Raw genomic sequence first — 27,934 nt, forward strand, 5'->3', positions numbered from 1 at the left:
GTCTAAACGAGCCGAGTTGACATTGAAGCGAAAGCAGCTCAAGAATCAGGCCGCGCAGAGAAAAAAAATGTTTTTAGTTTCCTAAGTTCTAAGGTGATATTCCAGCCTATCAAGAAATAAATACATAGTTTCAAAAACAATGACATATAAATATTTTCCATTATACCGATTTTAATTTACCAATTTGCTAATACATATTGGAGAAAATGCTTTATTTTATCAAATAGATTAACTTTATAAATGCTTTAATATTATGAGGGAAACGCTCTTGAAGCTAAATCTATGCAAGCCATAAATATGGGGGAAAAATAAACTTAAGCCAATGGAAAAATAAATGAAAAATTGTTTTAAAGACCAAAACAGAAGAATAACTTCACGCGAATTTTAGTTATAGATTGTTAGTTTTCTCCGTGTATCTCGGCGTACTCCTCTCCCGGCCGACGTGTGTCTGGAATGACTAATTGAATAGAGCATGGGCTCGTATATCTCGCAGATACGTATCCGCCAGATACGTTATAAGGAAGGCGTGTGCTTGGCCTAATGGCTTTGCCCAGCAACATGTTGCTCTTCATTTGTCAATTCGGCCCTGGCAACATTTGCTGTAAGCCCAGAGAAAGCTCTCTTCTCCCGAGTACTTATAGATGGATGTATATTTCTCCGATTCTCCATGGGATTCTCTCGGGTCGGAGCGAATTCTCCGCTCTCCGGTTGCGACGATGATCGCAATCGCGGCGCGCAACATGTTGGCTTCAAACCGGTCTGGCCATGAACTTGGTGAAAGAAGCTACCAAACCGAAGCTCCCAGGTTGGGAGAAAAGTCTGCGCCGCGTTTTCCGCTTGGAAATTTTTAAAAGACGCTGCCATCCAGCGGTCTGGAACATTTGTAATCTGACTTTAGAAGTCAGCGGATCGTGGCCAAAAAATTAGTAGAGAAAGAAGAGAAAAACCAAAGTGTCCCAGGCAGCTGGTTAGAAAAAGATACTGATTCCTGACTCTGGACTTCGCGTGTGTGTCTGTGGCCGAAGATTTGGAGTTACTGTTAGTTGACACTAATACGAGAGCGAGTGAAATACGAGAAATTCAAGAAATAAAAACCGAACGTGAATCGCGAGTGCAAAAAGTATAGAAAATAGGAAGAAAAGTCGCTTACAGAAATCCAACTCCCGAAAACCCAAAAGAACCAAAACTGCAATCTTGGTCAAAATGGTGCGGTTAAGTGCAGCCTGGAGCTGCCTTTTGGCCTTGATTGCTTTGGGATCAGCTGCTGCCTCGTCTGAAAATTATCCAGGTGTCATCGAACTGGTGGGCTACAGCAACCGCCGGGCACGCACATACTTCCAGGAGCCACCCAGCCGCTCCAATCCCAATCCCCAATCCGGCTTGCCTTCGGCCAAAACCAGGGCGGATATCGAAACCGTTAAGAGGAACATCAGGAAATACGATCGTCTGCTGGAGTTGGATACGAAAAATCTGCCAGAGCAGCAGAAGGATATGCTGGCCAGGATTGTGGAGCGTGTGGCCAGGCTGAAAGAATCCCTGGACATCGAAGAGCAGCAGTTTAACCAGCAGGAAGCCACTTCTGCCAGGATCAGCAGCAGTACGTCCAGTACCACACCGCAGGAAACGGAAAAGGAAACGCAAACGGAAGCGGATCAGGATCAGGCCTTCGAGCAGAGCACTCAGCCACCCACTGGATCCACCGAAGCCGAAACGGATCCCACACTCATCCTGGACGAGACCACGCTGCTGGAACTGCAGAACACGATGAACGAGCAGGCTGCCATGAGCACCATCATGAAGGATCTGCCCACCACCACGGATGTGAGTCAGCAGGAAGCGGAAGCGGCGGAATCCGAATCGGAGGCCACCGATGAGGCTGGCGAAACCACTTCACCCAATCTGACCACCCAGCCGGAGGCATCGACCACCAGTGATGAGTCCCTCACCGACTCCACCGATCCCGATGATCAGTTCGTGGCCGCCCGATCGAATAACAATATAGCGGCCATAACGGCGGCCGATGATGCCGACGGCACCACCACAACCACCGCAAATTCGGGCAGCCAGCAGCGCACGTTGACCACCATGGGAAAACTGAAGAATCGGGCCACGAAGCGACCCTTCGCCCACAAGGTCACAGCCGCCCTGAAGCGAGGAGGTCAGCGTCCGAGTAGCGTGAGTGCAGCGGCTGCAAATGCCGCAGCCGCCTCGAAACCGAGTAGCAGCAGCACCACCACTGGCACTAGCACCACCCAAAAGCAGAAGCTAGCCACCATAAGTATCCAGCAGAAGCAGCAGCAATCGAAGCCCCTGCAGAAGGTGACACCCTCGATTGGTGGAGGCGGTGCATCCAATCCGTCAGCCTCGTCGATTCCCTCGTCCACCACGAACTCGGCTGCCCCTGCCCTGCCCCTCGAGCAGTTGTACACCCGTACCCCTCAGGCTAATATTCCTCTGGCAGCAGCGGCAGCCGCAGCAGCTGCATCCTCCTCTGCAGCAGCAGCAGCTGCAGGATCTCAGGGATCGGGAGCCACCCCGGCCACCTACAGCAACCAGCAGGATAGCATGGTCTACGATGCCCATGTCAATGCATCGGCCCTGATCGACAGCCTCAACACAAACGCTCGCGAGGAGTACTACCAACAGAAACTGGGAGCGGTTAACAAGGATAATAAGGTGAGTCTACCTTTTACAAACCCTTTTACAAAGTCGCAAAAAATTATAAAACTCTTCTAACTAACTAACTTGCCTTACTTGGAAACCAAAAAAGAAAGGGTACTCAAATCGCTGACACAATTTTTAGAGGACCATCCCATTCCTTTTCAAAATACGGCCCATTCTTTGGCTTAATTAGCAATGATCACCAAAAAAAAAATCGACAAAGTTTGAAGGGGAAATGTAGAAAGGGGAAAGGCGGCTAGCGCCTGTCAAGCTAGATACATATTTCCCAAGACAATGGGCCAAGTCGGGACAGAGACATCTCTGGACAAAAAAAAAACAGAAACCGTTTCGGGCTAAGCAAACAAAAACAAGAAGAACCGAAGTAAAACCCCGTTGAATGTCAAATGCAGAATTATTGGAACAACTTGACTCTCAAACTATAACAACAAAGCAACGAGCGATGACAACGACAATGACAACAACAACAACACGAAGGCATCGAAAGCATGATAGGAGCCACAAAAAGTTCAGAGATACACAGAGAAAAAAATTGATACAAAATTATAAAATAGGTAGTCCATGACATTATCAGCCAATAACGATTGGCTTTTTCTGTAAATCTCCAGGCAACTCTGATTACTTCTGGCGCCTCTCTCCGCGATTCTCAAAACCTTAAGTTAAGGTTTTTCAGAAATTTCCTAGATTTATCAAATACGAATGAATCGATTAATTTTCAAACCTAAGAACTCTGAATAGACATAGAATCCTTAATTGAACTCCCGAGTTTTATAAAAAAAAAATGTCTTGATTTCATAATTAAATTACATTTCAAATATTTTTCCCACTGTATAGGGGTACTGGCTGGGTTGCCCACTTGGATAGTTGGCCAAAGCTGGCCACTTGTTATAAATGGAGCGCCTCCAGGCCTTTGGCTTTCCATTGCAAATCGATTGTCATAAGCAGTGGGATGGCAGGGGGAAGGGAACAGCCTAGGAAAGCAACCGAAACTCTCAATACAATTGTTGAGTGGGTCAGTTTGTTTGGGTTGGTTTCGCAGCACAGCGTATCGTTTTGTTTTCAACTTTTTGATGACATGGACAAGGGAACTGGTCAAGCCTTATTAGATACAGTCAAGACGGAAAACTGCAGTCAGTGAGAGACAGCGATGAAGATGGAGGGCATCTGACTGGAGGATCGGCAATGATTTGGGCAGGCAGGCATCGGAATGCCTGGCAATTTGTTGCCACTACTGACCTATAAATTTTGATGTGCACCTAACAATGATGATTGGTAGTGGAGGCCGGAATGACTTCGCGTTTGAGTCGGTTTGAGAGACTCTGCGCAAACAACGACATAATTTATGGCCATAGTGCGATCGGCTATCGATGCAAGACGACACACATAACCCAGCTTCCATCCTCCAGCGTCCCAACTACCGGCCAACATCATCATCGACAGGTTGAGCAACTCACTTACCCAGCACACGGAAACAGGTTGAGTTGGCGTTGGCAAGGTTCTAAGTGGCCTGGACTTACCTGAAAAGAGAAGAGAATTAAACTAAATGAAAATGTTTCACTTGGCCACGGGTGGTTGAGTCACTGGTTCTATGCCGGTCGTGTGCCTAATTAAAATGGCAGTCACATATCCGCACCTAAATTGTTTGCCAAGACCCCGACCAGTCTAATGAAGACTTTAATTGTTTGTTTGCTAGTTCAATCGGTCTGCAGATTAATCGAACTGCTCCCGTGCGGTTAGCATCGTTTGATGCCGTTTTAAGTAAAGGCTGCGAATGGATTCGATTATGGCTGCCGCACTGGGAATGTTGGAATTTAAGAATGAGTTGGTTTAGGCTTGGGTCCACCAGAAAATAAAGCCGGGGAAAGTTAAGACCTGAGCCTTTCATTGCCAATCCCAAGAGGTGGTTCCCATGGATGTTGGCTTTGATTAAACCAAAAGACACTCTCCCAGCAAAAAAGCATTACGCATTCTGCGCATCTCTCTGCGATTCTCAAAAATGTTAGCTCTTTTGATGGATAATCTTCTGTACTACATCGGATTTTCTTGTCCAAATAAAAGATTATACGAGTGCCTTCCGCAACGGGGACGCAGTTAATTAGTACGGATTTCCATCTTTCCACACAGACATCAACCTGCTACACCCAGTAGTTAGCTTTTGGAAATATTCCATTCAGTAAACAAAACAAATTGAAAACCACTGAGTGAAAAGTGATCATTAATAACAATTCAATGCTCAGGTATCCAGCATGTTAATGGGCTTCGAAAGGTCGTAAAATCGAATCAAAGCCGCTTGAGACAACGGCGCTCATCAGAAGAACTTTATGAGCTACCCATGATGGTCAGCCGAAGAGAATACCTCGGAAGATGATGACGCTTGATCAGCGGAGCGTCAAGCTCGGGGTTGGGTCTTGATTGCTGGCTGTCGGTTACCGCTAGGAATATCATAAATTAACGATTAAGCTCAGATTTGTTTACGGTTACCGCAGAGGGAGAGGAATCTAAGGAGAATGCCTTGGTTTTGTTTTAGCACTGTGGCCGCGTGTAATTAACACATTGTTAAATAGATTTGTGCTTCTTGCCCGGCATTTGTTTTTGGCAACGATAAAAAGATGAAAGCATAATTGTTACACTGCCAACAAAAGAATTGGGGTTCGTTTCTTTGCTAATTTGCATACAAATAATAATACAAGCTAGGGTAAAACTTTCGCTGCCAGTTGAATTTACACGCTTTCTTCTCGAAACACAATCGACTTAGAACTGCAAATGGGGCTAAAGACCGAAATGTATTTTGTTTGATTTGTATAGACAAACCGATTGTGCTTAATTATAGAGGGCAAAGCACCGTTAGTTCGTTAGATAGTTCTATGGCTAGGTCATGTCTGATTCCGGCTGCGATCTTCTCCGCATGAGTTGCAAATTCCTCAGTTTCCCCCTTTTTTCCACGAACATGGTGATGTAACCAACAACATACGACTTTTTCACGCTTCCAACTCTGCTAATTATCGGGAAGGATGAGAAGGCCCAGAGGCTTGGCATGAGCCAAAGCTTTGGAAAGACCACCACTCATAATAATTAATTATAGCCTTGCCATATGCATCACACAATGAAGCCACAAGAAATTTAACTGCAGTTTTATGCTCAGTAGATTCAGGGGTATGCTGGGTTTAACCGGCACAATTAAGAAAAAAAAGTAACACTCTTAGATTAATTCAACTTTGCAGATAATCAAGTTAAGAAATTAATAGCTTTCTATTGGTACAAATAAATAAAATTTGTATACAGTACATTTTAAATTTACAGCACCTTTCTATGCACTTCTCAAAAATCATAGCTCATATGTTGTCAGTCTTCTGAGTTTACCATTTTTCTGTTTGTCGACCAACCAGCTAACAAACTATTACTTTCCAATTGAATAAGTTTTCAAATTAGAAAAAAAAGCGAAGAGGTAAAGGACTAAACTAAGTTCACAGAATAATTGAATAGAATTAGGCGAGTGTAAAAGTAGTTCACTAATTGGATTTGGAGATAAATTCACTTAACTAAGACACTCTGCATGTGATTTACTCGGTTAGTTAGATCTAAAATTTGTTATATGACCTCTTCCCTAACTATCCATGGTAACCAGACCAATTCGATCACTTTCCACCCAACTTTCGATGGAGTTTTCGTGCTCTACCAAAGTTCGACTCGTGCCTCGTTGCAACAGCAATGACACTAACAATTTCACAAGTCATAGAGCATATAATCACGGCCTTGGTAGCCAAGTATGTAACCGAATGGAAAACATGAAAAATAATGTTGAAAAAAGTGAATTGCAGTTAATGTGGATTTCTAGAAATCATAACGAAAAAAAAAGAGAAAGAGAAAAGAGGCGAAGGCGGTGCCAAATCAAAGACAAAGGAAAACCATCCTACGGTTCGTGAAAGAGTGTGAAATTTGATGTCTAACAATTTAAAAGACATTGGCAGCTGCCGCCGATTTTCCCTAGACACATATGACCATATTTAGAGACTTGTGGACAGCGGAAGAAGGCGTGACTTGGTCAGCCGATGATTGACATGGTGAAGTAGCATGGCAAAGTGCACTTATCGAGGTCTGTCTGTGGTCTCCACGGTGGATCCGTGTGTGTGGGCTGATCAAAGAAGCCAAGAAGGTTGGCGGGTGGTAGGTGAAAAATGCGGGGAAATCAGGCGTGGAGAATTGACGTTTAGTACGTTTAATTGAAAGTGGAAAATAGCAGCTGAAACAATTGAGTGATTTCAAATTATGGTTAAGGTATAAGCAATACAGAATTAAGAAAAATTGAGTCAGCTTACTTTGTTAGATCTATAATAAACCAATATACCTTCCAATTTAATATCTTCAATATGCGCTTTATGTAGATAGCAATGCGGCTTCCGTGTACCTCTTCAGTCAACATGAAAGATCTGACAAACATTTACCAAATTTCCCCTGGCAGTTCAAGATTCATCAGCTTAGAGCTCTCCCCTCGAAAAGTCAACACCTCATACATCAAGAACTCTTCCCTCCCGTAACACCAACTCAAACATTTTCCCCCGAGCATGATCCATTACATCACAAACACAGATTTTCCGGGGGGGTATGGTAGCGAAGTGGAGTGTACCTCTAAACGAACATGTTTTGATTAAACATTTACCGCTTTGTTTTATCAATTGCTTGTTAACACAAGCACATGCCGACACAGAGATGATTGAAGCTGACCGTTAGAGCAAAGACATTAGACGCCCAAAGTTATGCTAATTTGAGATTGTTCAGAAGGAAAGGCTCCCGGTGAAATGATGATAAACCAGAGACAATGGTGATGATGATGATGCCATGGAAAACTGGTAGCAAGTAGCAATCACACAGAGAAAAGTGTAGTCACACAAAGCTTAAGTTTGTAAATTAAATATTTATTATTTTTATCCCAAAAGAAACATTATATTATTTTAAGATACATTTTGTATACCCGCAAAGGTTTAGATAATCACTAATAAAGATACAGAAGTTTGGTAAGATAAACAATAAACAAACTTTTCGCCTAGAAATCATGATTATGGAAACGTTTTGACTCACCCTCAATTATTGAAATAAAACGAGATAATTTAAATGACAACATGAAACTGATTGACACCACATTTCTCTCTGTGCAACGGAAGCTGCATATCTGCTATCGAATGCAAATGAAAGCAGTGATGCAGAAAGCTGAGAAGGCTGGGAGAAAGGGGCAGAGATATGCACTCATATATGATTAGGAAAAATCGAACAATGCTCCGACAATCCAATCCAATCTAATACAATCCAGTACAATACAATCCGGCAGGCAGAAGAAAGCAGAGACGCCGCCAGTCTTGTCGGGCTTTCTAACTCGCTTGTTTTTTGTTTTTTGGAAAGGGTTTTCTGTTTCTATTTCTTGAGCTGTTTTCCTCCCTGTTTCTGCGATGATTTATTAAAACTTTTACTGGCAATTATGGCGGGGGAAATGGGCGTGTGGACTCTAACAAAAATCTCACCCACTAATAACAGTAATTTATTTGCCCAACCGGCGAAAATTATTTCTCTTTGATTGGTCATCACAAGGGGCCATAAAGCAGAATCCCAGAAATGCGAAATGAAAAGTGAAATCCGTCGGCAAAGGGTCCGAGCCACAAGACTAAGGCCACAAAAACGAGGCAAAGAAAGGGAAAAAGCAAGAGTAAAAATAGAATTGGAAGCGTCTTTTCAATTAACCCAAGAACCCGGGCAGACATCTATTTGGTATCTGGGTAGCGAATGCCCACTGTGCCCATTCCATAATTTATCGAACGATTCGGAAATTTATGGCAATGACTTGGGCATCCAGAATTGGCCATTTGGCTAGGCATTTATCTCGCCGCATGCTATTCAATTACGAAATGGGGAAAACAACCTCAAGATCCCAGCAAGATCATCAGCATTTCAGATGGCAGATATGCTTGACTTTAATGAAGAAGCTAGTCAGTCAGGAGATGACTTTCAGATAATAGGATTTATTAGCTAATTGTACAGAAATGAAAAAAGGAAAGAGAACTTTTCAACTGAGGAAACCGGTTGATCAGTTGGAAATATTTTATTTTATATTTTCTCATCAAAGGCATTTTTATCTACGTTTTTTATGGTATTCATCAATGTTCAGTAGCTCATAATCCCCTATAATAGTCCCCACTATTTCAACTAATAGTTTCCAATGAAGTTCGGAGATCCCCTTTAAGTCGATCCCCAAAGATCATTTGTTGGGCCAAGATCAAGCAGATCGTGCAGCTACAAGACATTGATATACTAATGAGGGCTGCACTTTCCATTGATCGCTTTTCCCCGGTACAGACAGAGAGAGTGAGAGTGTAAATAGTCATTAGGGCGACTGCCAAAAACAAACTACATCAAGTTCGGATAAAACAAACCTGACACCTAGACCTGGGGCAAGAGAAAAAAATGTGTAGGACGAAAGAGCCCCCTCCATTGGCATTGGCATCTATCTCCCCCACAACGAAACGACTCACGACCAAATTAAGATCTCACAGCATTTGGCAAACTAATTGCAAATGTCTCTACTACAAGTCGGGGGTTCCCCCTCCGCGAAATGCCCTCGACTGCAGCTATTTGCATTACAAAGACCCAAACGACCTATGAGATACTTCCAACATCTTTCATCCGTCTGGCTCCTCTCTTCTCATCCTGGCCATCGAATTCGCTGTGTCTTTGTCTTGCGGACTTTTTGGCCAAGAGATTCCGATTCCGATGCCGATTCAGTCTTTCTGACTGGCTTTCTTCTTCGGCTCTCTGGCAACTTTCTGCTGCTTTGGCTTTCTAGGTCGTGTAATTGTACATACAGGCAACAGCGTCGAGGAAAACCAATTGCATTTAAATCACATTTTTCTTTGTGTTTTTTTCCTAGCATTTTGTGCATTTTGCCATTTTGATGGCTAATTCAATTGGTGCTGCTGATGCTGCGGCCTTTTGCTTCATCAAATTGATAAATTATTTATAAGAACTGCGAGAGGGTATCCAGGCATTTCAGCATTTATGGTCTATAAATTTAATATCCATATGCACATTGCCAAATAATCATAACCAGAAAGTATTCAAGCTCAATTTGTGGTTTTTGGTTTGCTCTCGTTGGCAAGACAGTTATGCGATCCGGTTTGTTTGGGTTGATTTGCTTGGCTTTTAATTCGAAATTAGTTGGATTTGTCCATATTGGGAAAATAGCCAACTTCTATGCTGTAAAAATATTTTCCTAAAATCCCTGAGTTGTGAATGAAAATATAAGCCTCACCAATTTATTTAAGTAAAGTCGCTTTGAAAAATATTCTAACAGCAATGCAGACTACTACTCAAAATCACATTTAATTCTGGGCCAACTAAAGGCCAGAAAATCTCCATTTCCAGGGGCATAAGCTTCCTGCCCTGCGATAAGCCGGGCCATTTGTTAACAATTTTATAACATTGCTTCGGCCATAAAGCAGCCCAAGTCGATGGCAAAGGAGCAACCTCTAGACCAAACAAATTATGCACCCCGCCCAAACGGAGTAGAAGGAAACTTTTTGCGCATTTCAAGTTGAGGACAACAAGGAATTACAATTTATAAGCAAAACAAGAAGGCATAAATAAATGCAGCAGTAGCAAAAGTTGCAACATAGGACCCGCAAGCCGAAGACGAGGCCAAAGTCAGGGGGCCACGCCCACGAATTAGCAATTTAAATGTCCTCCAAATGCCACCCAGTAAAAATGCTACAAACGCTGGCTCTTTCAGGATCTAAAAAAAAAACACTGCAACTTATAAAAGATACTGCCTGCCTGCCTGCTTGCCCACCCCCAGAGCACTTTCTACGGAGCAAGCCATAAATTTTACAGGTACCAAACACCCCGGCAATCTGGAGTAAAAGTTGTTGCTCCACTAAAATCAGCTGGTAATAAAAATAGGAACACGAAAAAAATAGCGATCTGAATAAAAAAGAAGCATTATAAACGCTTGGCACTGTAGATTTGCCGTTGAAAATACAATTTTCAACATTATTTCGATCGTTGATTGCATTCACCTGTCGTGAGTGAGTGTCTGGAGTGATTTGAGATTCGAGTTTTGAGTGGGTTGCATGTTCGACTGAAGTAGGAAAGTCTCTCGCCATCTTTCCCCATTAATTGCAGGCGAGCATAGAAATTGCCGAATTAACGTTTGGCCCACAGACCTTTTCCTGGGGGTCAGAGTTGCCCTCTCGACCGCAAATCGAGTTTTGATTTTCGAATTTATGACTCATCGCCAAATTACCAGATTGCTTTCTTTGTTTTGCCCAGGCTTTTCGTTAGAAAGTGCAATTAATTTGTAGATCGAAGATTGCGCATCTGAGATTCAAATTGATGGCAGTGGGAAAAATATAGATAGTAGTGAAGGCCTTAATAATCAAATTTCCTTCCAAATATGTATGAGAATATATATATATATAAAATATTATATAAAAAATTGTGTCGTCCCATATATCCTCTTGTCTCTCAATATTTTATGTATGTTTATAAAACTTAGACAGCTTAAATACAGAAACAACAACAATAGAAGTAAACTAGAATTGAAAATTAAATCAATACGAGCTCTCAATCACTCAATCAACCTGAAATTGACCTTAAAATTCCCCAGCTGCTCATCTTTCAATCAAATCTCTTCGGCAAACAAAACCAATAAAAATCAAAGCTGAAAACATTTTCATTTTCCTTTCTTTGGTGAGCTGTGGAAAATTGGAAATGCATTTGACTCCATCAACTCCACTTACAGCGAGTGTGGTCAGGTTGGATTTGTTGGGTTTTTTGTTGGCTTTTTTGTAGGCCATCTACCGCCAACACTGGGGCACTGACAACTGATGTTGCTGCTGCAAATGCTGCTGCCGCTGCTGTAGCTGTTGCAGTTGCTGCTGACAACTTGACACAATTTTTAATAAGAGACGACGACAACAAGCCGGCAGAGTGTCAATTTCCATGGCCAGGAAAAGCCAAAACCAAAGAAAACCGAGAAGCAGACACAGCGAAAAAAATGAAAAGAGGGAAAAAAGAATTCGAAACTGCACCTGGAGGCAGCTGGAAAACTCCTTGAGCCCAGCTCGACTCAAATCAGACAGTCGCATATCGATGATATAGGTAAAAACCATTCGAAAGGCTCTCGCCAGCGGATATTACAAGTGCTTAGCGCTGTTGTTTAAATAAATATTGTTGCAGCATTATGGCAGCAACTTCAGAAAGTTGTGGGTTGTGTCAAAGCAATTTGTATCTGTGTGTTTGCCAGTGTTAGTCCGGTCATTTGTCAGATATTTCCGCGGGTAAACAGTCCTGCTGCTGCTGCTGCTGCTGCTACTCGCTGTCCAGCTTTCCCAGAAACAGAAGTTCGCAGAGGAGGACTCCGGCTCAATTATGTGCGAAGATTCCATCGAAATCATTAAAATAACAAATTGGGCACGAAACGCAGCCCACAAAATGGACAAAGCCGCAAAACTCCTTTTTGGTTGGCCAAGGAAAATTGAGTTGGTCAACAACGACGAATGCCGAATGTTTTTTTATTTTTTTGGGTGGAGAGAAGTTGGTGGTGGTGGATTGGCTAAGTGGCTTGGAAAACCGCAAATAGCAAAATGGTGCAAAAAGGGTACAAAACCGGCGGCAGCCTTCAATTATGGTGTGTCTGAGGGGTTTTCGAGAAATGCGCTTTCTAACTGCAGCCAGCAGTTCCCATATCCCCTATCCCTATCATCATGAAGTCATCGAAGTTTATCATCATCGTCATCATCATCATCATCGAGCACAGCCGAAAAGCAAAAGTTTCTTTATGGGCTAAAAGCGTGTGCGGTGGGCGTGGCATTCGAAATGGAAATTTATGCCACAAGATACAAGCTACACGCTAAAAGATACCCGGCCAATATGTGTCATTTGTGGTAGTCTGCATCCCGAAGATCCCTGGCCAGACAACACTAATTGAGTTCAAAGATCGCAGAGCGCGGAAAAGTGGGAAAGCTGGAAATTCAGCGGAACCCAACTTTGCACAGTTTTATTAATCATTGCTGGCAAAAGCTGGCCGCGATTTGCCAGGTTCCCAGATTCCCAGGCAACCTATAACACGACCGCATCTTCAATCAACGTCACAAGAGAGCCCATCCATAGACCATAGACCGATGCGGTGTGGTTCCATGGGCTCCCAAAACCGGACCCCAGGAAGGCCGCGAAAATTAATGAGCGAATCCCTCGCCCTAGACACTTTTTACATAGGCGGTGGCGGCGGGCACAATATCGAGTTTGACTGCTCCCATATGGATATGGCCAGGATGATGGGCAGGCGCAACAAAGTAGTCCGCATCCCAAATGCTTGGCAACGCCATAGGACACATGATGATGATGACGATGACGATGACGACGAGGATTGAGGATGTGGTTGTGGATGAGGATGTGGATGTGGATGCCACCGATTGTGACAGGTTTATGCGCAGCGAATCGTTGTGAAATGGGACGTCGCGTTATTCAAATGGTTGGGGAAATAAAATAGAGTAAAGGCATTAAAACTGCTTGTAATAGCTATCTTGAATGGCCACTCATATCCTGCAGTTTCATGTTTTAAGAACTCATAAACTTGATTAGATAGAATAGGTATTTTCAACCTTAAGAAGATTAATCTGAGGAAATGCAAAAATAATATTATTTAGATAAATAACATCGTTTTTTAACATTGCTGTGTATGAATATAACTTAATAATAATTATAATTATCAATAACAAAGAAAAGTGCTTTACGAGAAATATTATATTTAATATTTTTATATAATGAATTTTAAAGTTCCATTATACACTTTATACGAGACTCAAAAGATTCATAGGAGGAAAAGATGCTTTCTTCGAGAAATTCCTCAACTATCACACAATAGAGTACCCTGTTTGGACGTGAATCCAGTCCCAATAAAACACGATAAACGCCAACGCGTAAACCTCAATTCGCTGGACTCAATCCCATCCTGCCGTTTGGCCAAGCCACCCGATGGTGGATGGTGGATCCTCTCCCAGCAGAAGATACTTCATCTTGGCTGCTCTGGCCGCTGGCTGCCGGTTGGAATTGAGCAGCGGAGTTGGGTAATTTGATAGGCGACAACTAGCCAGCCACGGTTGCAGCCGACAACCGACAAACGCCAACGGACCTGCGGCGGAGCAATGGATCCATGGATGGCCATAGCCATGGTGGTGCAGCAAAAAGTATCTCAACGTGTGCGTATCTCTTACAGCGCAACAAGCAAGTGCAACTAATAAATTAATGTGCCTGCCAGCCGGGGCCAGTGGTGGAGAATGGAGAAAGACTCGGGCCACGGGACTCAGTCTCAAACTGGGGGCCTTGTAACCACTCATAGTTGGCTGTCACCTGGCAAAATGAAAGCTACAATACAAGCCAGCCTTTGGATCATAGCGTGCTAAATTTGCCAAGCAGCCAGCAAGGCAGCCAGGCAGTCAGCCAGTTGGCATGTCAATGGTAGATACAAGATACATTCGTATCGCCGAGGAATGCGCTGCGTTTGCATACGAGATGAGCCGCTGCTGCTGCTGCATCTGCATCTTGGGTTGAAAAAAACAAGAAAAGAGGGCTGACCTGCATAACGGTGCCGTAGTGGAGATGGAACGAACTGCAGAATGAGCCCAGACTCTACGCTCGATCCGCTCGATCTGCCGCTCTTTATCATTATCTATAATAATAGAGAATAACCGAGACCAAGACCGAGAACGAACTTCAGCAACTCAGAAATCCAGGGACTGAGACTGAGACTGAGAAACCGAGAGATGCAGCTTTCATAATGCTGTCCATTTTGATTATCATTCACTTAATTATGATTGATAGCTGTAAATGCCGAGCTCGGCCATGTATCTATTAGATACCATTCTCGGCTGCCGATTGGCTTTACTGTTAGGCTCAACGAACGTACCTCCTTGGCCCATTTTGGTCCGGCGACCACGAAATGCAAATCCAAATTGCCCGCAACTGCGAAGATTACCTTACTACTCCGAGCAAAACACTAAATTTGTCGCAAATTACAAATGACCAAAGGAGTGAAGATGTTGGACTGCATCTCCTCGCCTTGGGCCAGATACATCAAAGTATCTGCTACGAGTTATGCACTTGGCATCTTGCTGCTCACAAAAAGAGTATCAAGATAAAGGGTCTGGGGGCTGGGGAAAGGTATTCGCTTTATATTGCCGACTGGGAGTTTTTACAGCCACAGAAACATTAGTCATGGTTGTCGGTTGCTCAAGGAGCAAGTTGGAAATAACTAGCTTGGAAAGGTCTTTGTGTGGGGGTAACTATAGGAAAACAAGTCATAAAATACACATTTTTAAAAAAAAAATTTAGAATTTACAACTACTTTTTGAATCTAGAAAAAATATAAATATTTTTGGTAAATTCTAAAATAGTTTTTAAGATTGGTAAAATGCAATAAACCTCTAAAATAAAAACATTTATAGGCCATTGAGAAGATTTTGAAGTGTTGAAAATATGCTCAAAAAAAGATGGCTGTCAAGACGACTGAACAATGTTATAACATAATTTTTTAATAATATTACTGATATTGCTGAATTATGGATCGGATAAAAAAATGTCCTTAAAATCCCGAGAAATGGGGATTCATCTTCTATAAATATTAAAGTCAGGGAGTTTTCCTTAAGAGGTTTTCCCCTGACCCCTGCAAGAATAATACCTGGAAACCCATTCGCATTCCAGTCGAAGCTCGTGCAACCTGCTGCCAGTTGGCTAATACAGACATTAGCCAGGTCGAAGAATTCTAACGCAGCAAAAGAAGCACTGCACCATGTTCCCTTCCAAGCGGAAGCTAATAATTAACACAGAAAAGAAACACAGAGCACTGATAGAAGGAAAAATGTAAAGTGGAAAATGGAAAATGCAAAGCGCGTAATGTCGGCATCTTTATCTCTCACCTCTTTTTTTTCTAGCCTCCGCGGTGGAAAAAGTCATGCGAAAAAAAGATTGTCAGATGCAAAACAAAAGCCGAAACGTAACCGCAGGGCAGCGGGGGGCGTGGCAAGGGGCGGTGAATGAGATGTGCAATGTGCGCTACTTTGATAAAATACAGCAGAGAAAAAATGGCAAGGCTGGCAAAAAAAAAATGCCAAAGAAGCGAAAGAAAGTCCAATAAAAGAAAGTGTTTGGCCCCAAGGCCCCAAAAACCCGAGAAGAAGATGTCGGGAAGAAAGAAGAGCCAGCCCCCTGCACATTATGTTATAGAAGGCGCTGAAGAATCGAGACAAAGCAAACAACTGCAGTAATTAGGCCCGACAAGGGAATTATTTGCAGTCTCTGAATATTTTCCTTTAATTTCCAACCCCCTCGAAAGCTAATTACTTATTTAAATGAACACTATAGACATTTTTAAGTTCCCCAAGTTGATTATGCTATGGAATGGAAGCTATACTATATTATCTTTGATAACAATAGGTTTATATTAAACATAGTTTGGTTTATATTTACCATACCACTTGGCAATAATATGATATTTTAAGGGTCTTTATCATCCGTATTTTCCTTAAACCCCTTAAATATTATTTTAATATTCCCACAAACAATTACAAATTTCGCTTACTTCCAAATAATACCCCTTACCAAATCTCTGTGTCAGATTATACCATTTAAAGTCCAATCAAAGTGAGAATTACCCATTATTCGCTGGCCCAATTTTATTTGCAATTTTGTTTTTATTTTTCGACCATTATTTTGACACAACCAAATACTAATTTCGCTTTCTTTGCCTTCTTTCTTTCTTCCAGGTAAACATCTCTCCACCACAATGACCATATATAGTACGTGATTCGGAAAACAAAGAGGAGGCTGAAAGTTGAAAAAAGCGGCCTCCCATTTTACCATAGAGTTTATTATGCGTTTTAGCGGTAAAAAGAAGCCATAACAACAAACAAACCAAAACATTTTGACCATTTTGCCGGCCTTTTGTTCGGGGTAAATGACCAAACCCAAAGTATAGGCCATTAAATGGTTATGGATTCGCTTCGTACACCTTTTCATCTGCTCGTTTTAAGTGAATTTGTTCAACATGTTTGCCTTGAGCAAATATCCGAAAAAAGAATAATGGGTTCGGGTGTATTTGGGTTAGTTATTTTATATGCTAACTGCGAAAGAATACAGAAGAAAGTGATAGCTAATGGAGGTTTGAACGAGGAAAGTGATTTTTTAATCGAAATTTACACGAAAGCGAGTGGAAAGGGGAGAATGAGATTGGGAATTTTATTAGGATGAGACGAGAACTAGTTATCAGTTATTTGAAACAACATTAGATTAACCAATCTCTTGTTTAATACCTATAAAGAATATCTATTGGCAAGCCCCAATCAAAGTTCGACCGACCATAACTTTGATAATTAGGCTTAAACTTTCCCAATGTTAAGTTTTAAACCTTTCCGGACTTAAAAAAAGTTCCAAGCATCCGGCTGGACTGGTACATCGTAATATTACCGACTAATGTCGTACTTCCCTTCGGTATCATGACCGAATCGTTACCGTAATGGCAGCAACATTAAATCTGTCCCACAAAGTGTCCCGAAAAAAAAAAAGAGTCAAGCCCCGAGTAACTCATAAGCGTGCATTAAAGACCATATCATAGCAGGCATTTAAACTCATTAAAGGTTCAACAAACCTTAACCAACGAGCCGAAAGAACGGTTTAGGAGACCGGACCGAGGCGATGGTCTCCCTGGTGGCCACAGAACTAGAACAATAAACTCGGCCAACGGCAGTGGCTGAAAAACAAGTAACGAGCGCGGGGCAAGAAATGTAAAAATATTATTATTACGGCACTGGGCATTAGAGCCAAATGTAACTCTTGGCCCCGGCGGCCAACAGGGCTTATGACCACACATAAAAGTTCCCTATTCCTGTCCCGAATGGCATTAGAGAACAAATTAGAACAAATTAACGTTGGCTCTCCGGTTGACACATTAAACGGATTCCGATTCCGCCTGTGATTTTCTATCTTTGATTTAGTTTCATCATCTCTGTCACCACGATGACAATTATGAACACGTCTTTGGCCAACGACTCGAATTGGTTATGGAATGTAGTTGCTGCTCTCGGATTATTCAACAATTTCCCTCCTTTTTTTTCACTGCCAGCCAAATCGTGTAATTGCCTTTTATGCATCTTGGGTTTTTCTCAATGCACAGAAAGAAAATTATAATGGTTTGAGATGGGAATTATATTATATTTAGTTATTTTATTAGATTTTTTGGTTTAGCTTTTGTAGGTTTTTAAATATTGTTAGGATATTTAAGTAGTATTTTGTTAGGACCTTTTTAAGGCCATATGTGTACTTTTTTTCCATGTAGCTGCTGCCTTTTCTTTGTTGCAATCTGTATCTTCATCTTCATCGCGGTGCGGCAAACCAGCGCTCCACCTTTGTTTGCCGTTTGACAAGTTATGCGCAGAAAAAACAGCGCAGAAACAAAAAATTGTAACACCGCCTAAGATGGATATCAGTTACGCATGCGCAGCTGAGAAGGCCGCATCTGCAAAGAGCCAACTTTGGCCGGCACTCAGCACTCAGCGGCCTGAAAGCCTAGAAAATATGTGGAATGGCTTAAAAGAGCTCTGCAGTACCTGCTCTGTTTAAGGTTCATAAAGTTTATATTAAAAAATTATTAAATAGTATTAAAATACTTATTTAGGAAACCTACATATGAGTAATTGAATTCAAAATTTTTTATTTATATAAAAATTATAATAATCTCTTTGACATATATCAAAAGTAATGGTTTGTTAAAAAGCCATATTCTATATTACAACTTAAAGACGTTCTTCGGGCGTCAAGGCTAAGTTTACTATGCAATCTTTCTTGCCTGCTTCTTGCAACATTGTTTATAACAAATCCAGAAACCGAACTCTAACCTATTGCACATCCGTTAGATATTAGATTTTTTCCTGCTGGGCAGTTATTCTATTGAACGGAGAGAAAAAATCGGCAATCAAGCTCGACGATTTATTGAACATTTTAATTACAACCTGCGGACATAAACAACTCGAGAGTGTTGAGAGCTTGCGAGAGCTTGGGGCTACTCAGAAAACACCGAAAGACCCAAAATCCCAGAGGTCGAGGAAATGGAAGAGGAAAGGCCCAGCTGGAGGTTCCAAGCACACACTTTAGCCAACTTTAACTGGGATTCGGTGGGATGCTGTGCGGCACGATGACGATGGTCATGGCGATGATGATGATAATTATCAATTGCCTGGTGCAAAGCGGAAAAGGCAGTGGGTAAACAAACAAATAAATAATGGTGAACAAACAAGCAAATAAACAAATAAACGGCTTTGAGCCGGGATTTGCATGAGAAACTACGGTTAACAAGTAACCCGAGTGAAATGTGTGCAAGTGTAAGATGATTTTCGGTAGCCTGTCGTGTCAAATGAAAGAAAAAGGCATGGGTCCGAAAAGAAAGATACATCCGTGAGTACGCAAACTACTTGAAACCACTTCACGCTTTATAAATAACAATAAAAAAAAGCAAGCCTCGGGCGCAGAACTTGAACGAAAGTATGTGTACTTCAGAGACAGAAATTTCGGTTTCACTTGCGGCACACAAAATTAAATAACAAACAGATTGTGTGAAGTAAAGCTTAAATAATGGCAACTAATTTTCCGTTCTTTCCCACTCAAAGTGGTAGGTGTGAGGCTCACTTGAAGACCGACTTTCACGTAATTAAATCAAATTTCGAAATGAAAATGAAATGAAAATTATTTATTAATTGCGGCCTTAGCCATGCAAATTTCCATTAAATCGGATAGTAGGAGAGTCTTGAGCCTGAGAAGTAGCTACATATAAATCAGTAGTCAAAGCGGTGAAATTTTATGTCTCCGTTTTTTTTTTCTCCTCCACTCTTGAATCTCTTCAAGCTGATTTGAATAACAAGTGGCGGGGCTTGGGGGGGTTTTCGCATCTGCAAGATATATAGATACAAGCTGCCGCTGCTGTCAGTTACATGCGTTTAACTTTGGCTCCAGTGTTTCGCTGCTGCTGCCGCTACCGCCGCCTCTCATTAAAAGTAAATTTCGAGCTGCTGGCATAAATCAAGCCTCTAAATGGCCACTCGACTGCAAGATATATATTCCTGTACCGGGTGCACAAACAAATGCGAGGCCCGGAGGACTTGAAATCCGAGAAGTGCTGATGACTGCAGGACTTGTTGGCAAAGCTTGTTAGGTGGAAAACAAAGGCCGAGACTTAAAATCCACTGCGCTGTGAGGTGGCGAAGAGAAATGTGGCAATTTGTTATCTAGAAAATGGTTTATCACCGAAATCAGGATAGTTTGGCTAGATACTTAACATAGTTTGGGTGCAAAGCACCTAGAAAAATTATAAAAAAAATATTTAAATACCTTTATAGTTTTTAATAAGGAATTAAGATGCGTCAATAACTAAATAATTTAATTACATTTAGACAGTATAGATATTTTGTAATATTATTTTAAAGCAATTTATTAATTTAAATGGTTAAAAATATTTTTGTTTAAAATATTTAATCGAACTTATTTGACACATCTACGTTTATTTATCAAATATCATTAAATTTCCTCGATTTTCCTCTTCGATCCTACTATTTTCCATAGTTTTCTCCCACCTAAAGCTCTTGAAAACTCATAATCCAGCCACTCAAAAGCGAATTATTGCCATCATATTTCGGGGAAAATTTCCCCATCAACGTCTCATCAAGAAACGGCTAATCAAGTGGCAATCATGGCCATCGAAAGCAGTCAATAAGCCAGGCACTCATCAGCAAACAAATCACGCATACGTCGTGTTGCACATGGCCAGTTTCTGCGATTGCCACTGCAATTTACGGTTTGTTGTTTGCTATTTACCATACAATGTTGTTATGGAACAAACAAAAAGAAAACATTTTCCACGTCATTTGGCCGGGGGGGTGGGGAGATGGGGAAAATAGGAAAAAATTAGCAGCCAAACCGAAAGAAAGAGTTGCATAAAAGGAAAACTTTAAAGAGCCCATTCTGGCAAAGGAAAATCAACGGAAATGTCACTTTCTTTTCAATCAAAACGCAATTCATGGCACTCCAAAAAACAGAAAGAAAAAAGTAAAGAGCCAAAGGTAGAAAAACCCCAAACACGAAGTGCAGAAAAAGAAACACAACCCGTGAAAGGTCGCGTCGAGATTCCGACTCCGAGTTGCAGTCCAAATTGCAGGAAGCTGGCATCGGAGAACACGATTTTCAAGTGGCACTTGGGTGGGCAGGGAAAAAGCTGGAAACTACAAAAAAAAAAAACAAAACAGGAAAAACAGAAATACAGAGGTGGAGGGAACAGGGAGTATCTCTTGCTAACTGCCACCGGCTGAACTTTAACCTGTGTGAAAAGCGGACATACAGCAGGCAAACGCTTTAATTTGCAGTTCGTGGAAAATTCTTGGGGCTCAGGGCCTAGTTAGGGATGTCCCTTCCCCCGCTCGATGGTACATGGTAAATATTTAAAAATGTACTTAACCAAAGTGAAAGAGACAGGCAACGCGATGGCGATGGTGATGGTGATGTCGGTGGTGGAGTGGAAACAAAGGCATTGGCGGCGACAGTTTGGACATTTGGACAGAAGCGACAACCAGCTGACGCCAAATAGGGAAACGGAAAAGCCAAAGTACAAGCGGCAAAAATTCAATAATAATGGTCAGGGTCAGTGTAAATCACTCTTGCCAGCAGGCCCAGCAAGCCAAGCAAGCCCGGAGAGCCAGAGAGGAGACCTACCTGACAGTAGGTGGCTGAAAAGCTGAAAAGCTGAAAAGCTGAATGGCTAAAGAGCCGAATAGCTGAATGGCTGAATGGCAAATGACTGACATGGGAAGTACCGTTTCCTTGCAGGCGGATCATGGCCCGGCAATTTGGCCTAAACCAAAGATGCTTTCAGTTCAATTATGTGCTAAGTAGGAAAAGGGAATTGTTTGAGTTTTGGGCATTCGGCGACTGCAAAAGGGCCGCTGGAAAAAGGAAAATGGGCTCAAAGGCGCCTCCAAACTAGATCGATAAATTGTCAGCCAAAAGGAAAGCTGCCTGGAGGTCAGAGCAGCGCAACTGGAAAATAAATTGCAATTTTCAGTGAGAAAGTAAAATCAAATGAAAGAATAAGTTTAGCTTCATTGAATTTGAATTCGAATATGACTAGGCACCCTAACAACAACAACGTCTTAGAAAGCATTAAATAATTAAATCAAAATATAGAAATAAATAAGTTTTTTATTTTAATTAAAGCCCTAATTTTATTAAGTACAATTAATAACCTAGTTTTTGTTAAAATCTATAAAAAAAATCTAAAATATTGTTTTATTTTTTTTTTATTTTTTATAAATTTAAAAACAAACTAAGAAAATAAATATTCAATTCCGATACATTTTTAACAAAAAACAAATTCAAATATAATTTTTTTAATTTTAATATAATTTAAAAAGTATATAAAAACGTTTTTAAAGTATAAATCTTGAGTATTAGCCCTAAAATTAAAATCATCTTTATAAATCTTAATAATTTCTCTTTCTTTTCATATCAACTAATTCAACTCTAAGAAAACTTCAAAAACTATTTAAAAAGTCATTTCAAAAATCTATTAAAATTGGTTCAAATTTATTAGCTTCCCCAGAAATATAATTGTAAAATTTCCCTCTAAATCAACCTCCTTCTCCCCACAAACTAATGAAATCATTAAACTCTCTTACCCCATTTCCAACTGCTAGCTTCTTTTATTTCCCCGAATTTACACGCATTGATAAACAAGGGAAACAGATTACAAAATAATTAAGCAAATACTGAAAAGGAAAAGTTGAAGAGCACACAGAAATGAAAACTACCTTCAATTGTGTCATAAATGCCGGCACAAAAAAGAAGTTACCAAGTAAAGGCTGCAAAACTTTTTAATAGTCAAACAAGGGGAAAAACGAAGCGAAGGGTCAGGGTATCCTGAGTTCCCCCTGCTGTCGGTAGAAGTTTTCCGAAAAAGAAAACACTGGGAAATGTTCGCAGGAAGGAAGTGGCTGATGGGCTGGGTCAGGTGGGCCAGAATGGAATGAGATGCGATGGGGAGATGGCTGGAAATTACAAGTAAAAGTGCGTTTGGCAGTTTACCCGGTTACCCGGGGTAACACATGCCACATATATATACCATATACTGTATACCCACACTCTACTCTACCCGGTCCCCTCCGAGTTGCATCAATTTCTTAATAACTTTGTTCCCCCTTCTGCGGCGGAAAAGGCGCGTTGCAACGCGCGGCAAGGCGAGCCAAGCAATTTTGTGTGGCATTATGTGAGGGTCTCGTTTGCCATTAACCTGCTTTGCTGGCCAAGGCAAATCGACGCGACTCAAATCAACTGAACTCGACTCAACTCTAGTCGCCTCTCCTCATCTCAGAGTGCTTTGAATGCCTACTAGGAGTCCGTCTCTCAAAATAGCATCTTCTCCTCCTGCTTTGTCATACCAAAACCATTTTAGCTTCTGGGTTGGTTATTAAAAATAGGAAAAATAAAGTACATAAAATGGAGTACCTATGACAGGACATTCAAAGCTTATTTATCTCAAAAAAAACTATTAGTCAGTGTTTCAAAAATATAACATTTTATTATTATATTAATCCACAACACTAAAAAGAAATATATACAAGTATATATAATGCCTTTTTCGAAACTAAGCCAGCAACAACTTTGTTTACCACCTCAGAAGACGTATTTGTTAACTACCCAACTCTTTTTTTTAGAAGTATCTAAGATAGTATAGTATACCTTATATCTTATAACTTCTGCGAAAAATGGCCCTACTCTATGCAAGAAAGCTATGAAAACTTTTGGCAGGGCGATGGTCTACATGGGGATGGGGATTTCGCACCCGGGGAGCGTCAATTTCGCACTTCATCCATGCCAGAGAGCTGGCAGTCGACAAACAACACTTTGTAACGCCTCGACAAGGAGCCTCTCGTGGCCAACAGGGTTTCGCACCAGCAGCAGCAGCTTTAATTGCTAGCCAAATAGACGGAGGAAACCCTTTTGGCCACATCAATCAACAACAGGAGCTGAATCTTCATCTCATCTTGGTTTCTTTTTCCCCTCTCCCAACAGAAAACGGCGACAGCGAAACCGACGAAATATCATTATTATCCGCACAATCAGCACATCTATCTGCTGCCCGAGTGTGCCATTCAGCAGGTCTGCAACGCCGTCTACGTGAGGCTGAACTACACCCAACCACTGTGCGCCTGTCCATCAAGGTGGGTTACTAGATTGGGATTGTCACTCCCGCCGCCAGGCTCTAATTAATCCCGCAAATCTAATCCTCTTCCAGATATCGTGATCCCTGCTCGGCCAGCCTGAATGAAGATGATCAGCATACCACAAAGTTGGTTGGCGATAATAAGAAGAAGGTAGGCTTGGGATCAGCTTAGATAATGGCCTGGGGGCCACGACTGGGGGAGGCTCTGCCTTGGGAACCGAAAGTGGAACTGGCCGATTCCGCATTTCTAGATCACTTCGGTTAGATCACTCTCGGTAGATCATTAGTTCAATGGTTGGTTGCAGGTTCTCAGTGGCACGACTTCGGATCACTGCCAAGTTCAAGTCTTCTCCAGCTGACCACAAATATGATTTGATCTCCTTTTAAACGAATTAATGGAAGATGGTATCAGTGCCAGGGCATCATTGGTGGTTTGAGAACTGGGATCACTGACAAAAGACACGAATTTCATTTTCTGTAATTGTGTGGAATTCGGAAGATAATTTTTATGAGGAAATAACTTGCAGATTGAAAGGAAATTAGGTACGGAATAGATTTCTAAGAAAGTATTTTGATTGGGAGAAATCAATGTGATATGTGTGCTTTAATGTCAGGCAGAAAATCATAAAAACATTTTATTTTAGCTACTAATAATGTTGTATTAAAGGATGTATTTCCTACAACCAGTTTGCAAAAGAGCACAGATATAGGGGAGGCAGTCTAGTTTTTTAAAGATATTTTTAGAACACCCCAAGATAATAACCAACAACACACCTTACTGCAAACGCCTAATAAACCATTAAATGGCGTATCGTTTGGGTACTTAGAGAAGATGGGGGCTCTTGGGGAAAGCCACGCCCTGAAATCAATTGCGAATTTCGCAAAGTACTCCTAAATTAGTGGAAAACACGAAGGCTGGCAGCTAGCAATATATCATTTGATCAGTTCAAGATCACTTGCCCATCGCAAATTCATCGAAATTGAGGCTCATTTGTGGGATGAGCGAGTCGTAAAATTGATTTCTGGGTGCGCGGCGGGGCAGACTCCACTTCTGAGATGCCAAATCCAACCGAAGGCACGATCGGGTCAGCTGGAAAACCACCTTCCACTCGCAGACCTGCGGTTGGCATACTATTTGCTTTATTGCCTGGCCATGATCTGCTCCTTTTGGCCCGATTTCCGATTTTCCCCTGGCTTCGCCGCACACCTAATTGAGTTATATATGCGAGCGGTGTTTGCTTGGGAAAATGTTCAAATAAATTAAATAATACAAAGCATTTCTATTGGCCTAATGGCGCTGTGCAAAGTGTGTGGGCAGTGTCAGACATTGTCGTAATTACACTTCACTGCACTTCACCTGACCGTTAAATGCAACACTTGCTGTCGCTGTGTTTTGCTGCCTTTGCCGGAACTGTACAGCAAATTATGAAAATGCGTTTATAGCTGGAAAACAGAGAAACAAGAGCGGGGCGTTGGGAAAAACTGGAACAGCCCGGGCGGACCACATTAACCTGAATGCCAGCCAATGAAGCGGCAAGCGGAAAATGGCTAGAAAATTGTAAGAAGTATAGGAAAAACAAGAAAGATTTTCCCAATTGGCTGACATGCAAACGAACGCCCCGAGAGTCAATCAAATTAACGCTCGGCGAGCAACTAACTAACAGTAGCTCAGGCTGTGAATCAGTTAAAGGACAATCAAGGCGGCCAATTGAAAGCGTAGCACATCGGCCAAAGTCAGAGCAATTTGGCCAGCAAAGTGTTTGGCGTTCGAGCCAGCCCACCGGCTTCAAAGTCTGGCAGATCTCAAAATCAAGGCCCTGGGCGCTGCCTGCTCCTGTTTTTCACCTTTTTTCTCTCGGATTTCCTTAGTTTCCCGCGGCTCGTATTAAGTGACAGCTTGTCCATAGCGTTTAGCATGCTAGCTTTCAATTTAGAGTCATGATCGGGATCGAAATCGGGATCGGGGTAACTTTCTTTCCTGCCCTGCGGGCCAAAGTGAATGGCTAATGGGCGGACTATTAGGCCAGGTCTGCCGTCTAGACAGACTGCACTAAAACAAAATGTTGGCCAGCCATAAAGAAGTTTTGCTTTGCTGACTTTTTAGGATAGTTAGGATAAGATATTAAATTAGTAATAAAAGTGTAACATAAAAACCCTTTTAAATGAGCGCCATTTGGCTAAAAAAGTTTAACTTGATGGTATGTTTTTGTAGGTTTTCCCCTCAATTGAATCTCTTATTTAAAATATTTTCCCATACTGCACCTTTTTTTTGCTCTTCTGATTTTTAAACCCGCTATTTTTATGTTCCATGTTTAGGCCATCACGTTGGCCAAAACCTGCGAGGCCACCACCGAGATGCGCGAGTGCCGCTCGCCCAAGGATTGGTCCCTTCTGGCGCTCCAAAACACACGAACCGGCAAGTCGCACTACCTGGTCATCTGTCGCTGCCCCGATCACTTCAAGATGGGTATGTTTCTAACTAACTAGCCACTAACTAAACCTACAAATATTTACTATAAAAATAAGTTCATGCCATTAATTAAAATAGTATTTAATGCATCGGATATTTTTAACCTTTGGGATAAAGTGGGATTTTCCCATACTCACTTTACTAAGTTCTTTAAAAAAAGCCCTATCTTACTTAAATTGTTTGATTTCTCCAGAGGGACCCATGGCGCATGACCAGCCCACCTATGCCAGCGTGCCCGGAATCCGCGTCTTTGGCATGATGTGCGTGAAGCCCGGATACTCGGTGCGCAAGCCCAGCAACCAGCCGCCGAAGAGGTACCAGCTGCAGAAGCCCTTCTACCGCCCCTCGGTGGGCAGCACCCTGGGCGGCGGTGGCCAGAAGGATAGCTACGGCAGACCCATCTACGGCGGCGGCAGCTCCGCGGGCAGCTCGGCCATCAGCTCCAACTACCAGCCGCAGGACCAGAGCTTCCAGAACGGAGGAAGCAGCTCGTACCAGTACCTCAACCGACCGGAGAGCAGTGGCAGCCACAGCTCCGCCAACTTCCGACCGGATCAGTTCTCGATCAACAACTTCCCGGGCAGCAACTATGGACGCAACAACGAGAGGCGCGGAGATCTGCCGCCCATCGAGGCTATTTCGAGTGGCTCGGGAAGTGGAGGCAACGAGGAGCAGCCGGGCAGCAGTACTCCGGCGGCCGAGGAGGAGGCCAGGACCACTCCGCAGGCGGAACAGGAGGTGGAACCGGCGGCTGCAGCGGTTCCCGTGGCAGCGGAACTGACCACCACGGCGGAGGAGGCCGCAGTCGAGAGCCGTGCCCGGCGATCCCTGCCCGAAACGGACGACTACGAGCCGGAGTTCCCGTGGGACCGCGTCCTCGAGTTCCAGCAGAGCATCATTTGGGACTAAGTTCCGGGAATACCAACCAATCCTAGTAGATACAATTTCAATAGCACAAGGCGACACTTCCGGCGACTATACACTGTGCGAAAACAACTGTGACTGAAGAAGTAATGAAGAGAGAGGAACGGAAGTAAATGGCTTCGAAAAAGCGTAAAGTTCACGTCACGTAACGTCTAGCGTAGCGTAACGTAATTAGCTAAGCTTTTCTTAATTTAAACCACGTTTTTAGGCATTTCCCCTGGCATTTCATCCCAGTGTACCACACCACCCGCTCCTAATTTATATATTTATACATGTATTTATTTACAAAACAATTTACGAATTAATTAAACAATTACACGTGCCCGGGCGCGATCCCATTAATTGTTTAATTAATTTGTTTTGCATTTAAGCGTAAACAAGGCCTCAACTTTTTAAAATAATATTTAAAGAATTAAACGAATAGTTTAGGTGCAAAACTGGAAACTATTTTAAAAGGAAACGAGTAAACGAAAACGATAATGAAATACAAAAAACCAACACCGAAATTATTTAACCTAAATTTAGTTGCTTATTTATGTTTAGACCTAAGCTGCATTTACTAGTAG

General features: G+C 42.1%; 2 protein-coding genes across 2 annotated transcripts in view; one reads left to right on the forward strand and one right to left on the reverse strand.

The window, feature by feature from the left end:
• The window catches only part of LOC108034863 (elongation factor-like GTPase 1), a 76,733-nt gene that overhangs the window by 45,617 nt on the left and 3,182 nt on the right, over positions 1 to 27,934 (reverse strand). The gene's annotated exons all lie outside the window — the stretch shown is intronic.
• Positions 896 to 27,917, forward strand: LOC108034865 (uncharacterized). Its single transcript, XM_017110044.3, has 5 exons — positions 896 to 2,676; positions 23,824 to 23,972; positions 24,047 to 24,125; positions 26,291 to 26,441; positions 26,638 to 27,917. The coding sequence occupies exons 1-5, from the start codon at positions 1,204 to 1,206 to the stop codon at positions 27,351 to 27,353; spliced, it is 2,568 nt and encodes an 855-aa protein (XP_016965533.1). The 5' UTR covers positions 896 to 1,203; the 3' UTR covers positions 27,354 to 27,917.

Source organism: Drosophila biarmipes, chromosome 3L, assembly GCF_025231255.1.
Source record: "Drosophila biarmipes strain raj3 chromosome 3L, RU_DBia_V1.1, whole genome shotgun sequence".
Lineage (NCBI taxonomy): Eukaryota > Metazoa > Arthropoda > Insecta > Diptera > Drosophilidae > Drosophila > Drosophila biarmipes.

Excerpts from the sequence above, each read along its gene's own strand:
- LOC108034865 (XM_017110044.3), top strand. The coding sequence starts at position 1,204 with ATGGTGCGGTTAAGTGCAGCCTGGAGCTGCCTTTTGGCCTTGATTGCT. Across the intron at positions 2,677-23,823 it reads CGGTTAACAAGGATAATAAG|AAAACGGCGACAGCGAAACC; the intron begins GTGAGTCTACCT and ends CTCTCCCAACAG. Across the intron at positions 26,442-26,637 it reads CCCCGATCACTTCAAGATGG|AGGGACCCATGGCGCATGAC; the intron begins GTATGTTTCTAA and ends TGATTTCTCCAG.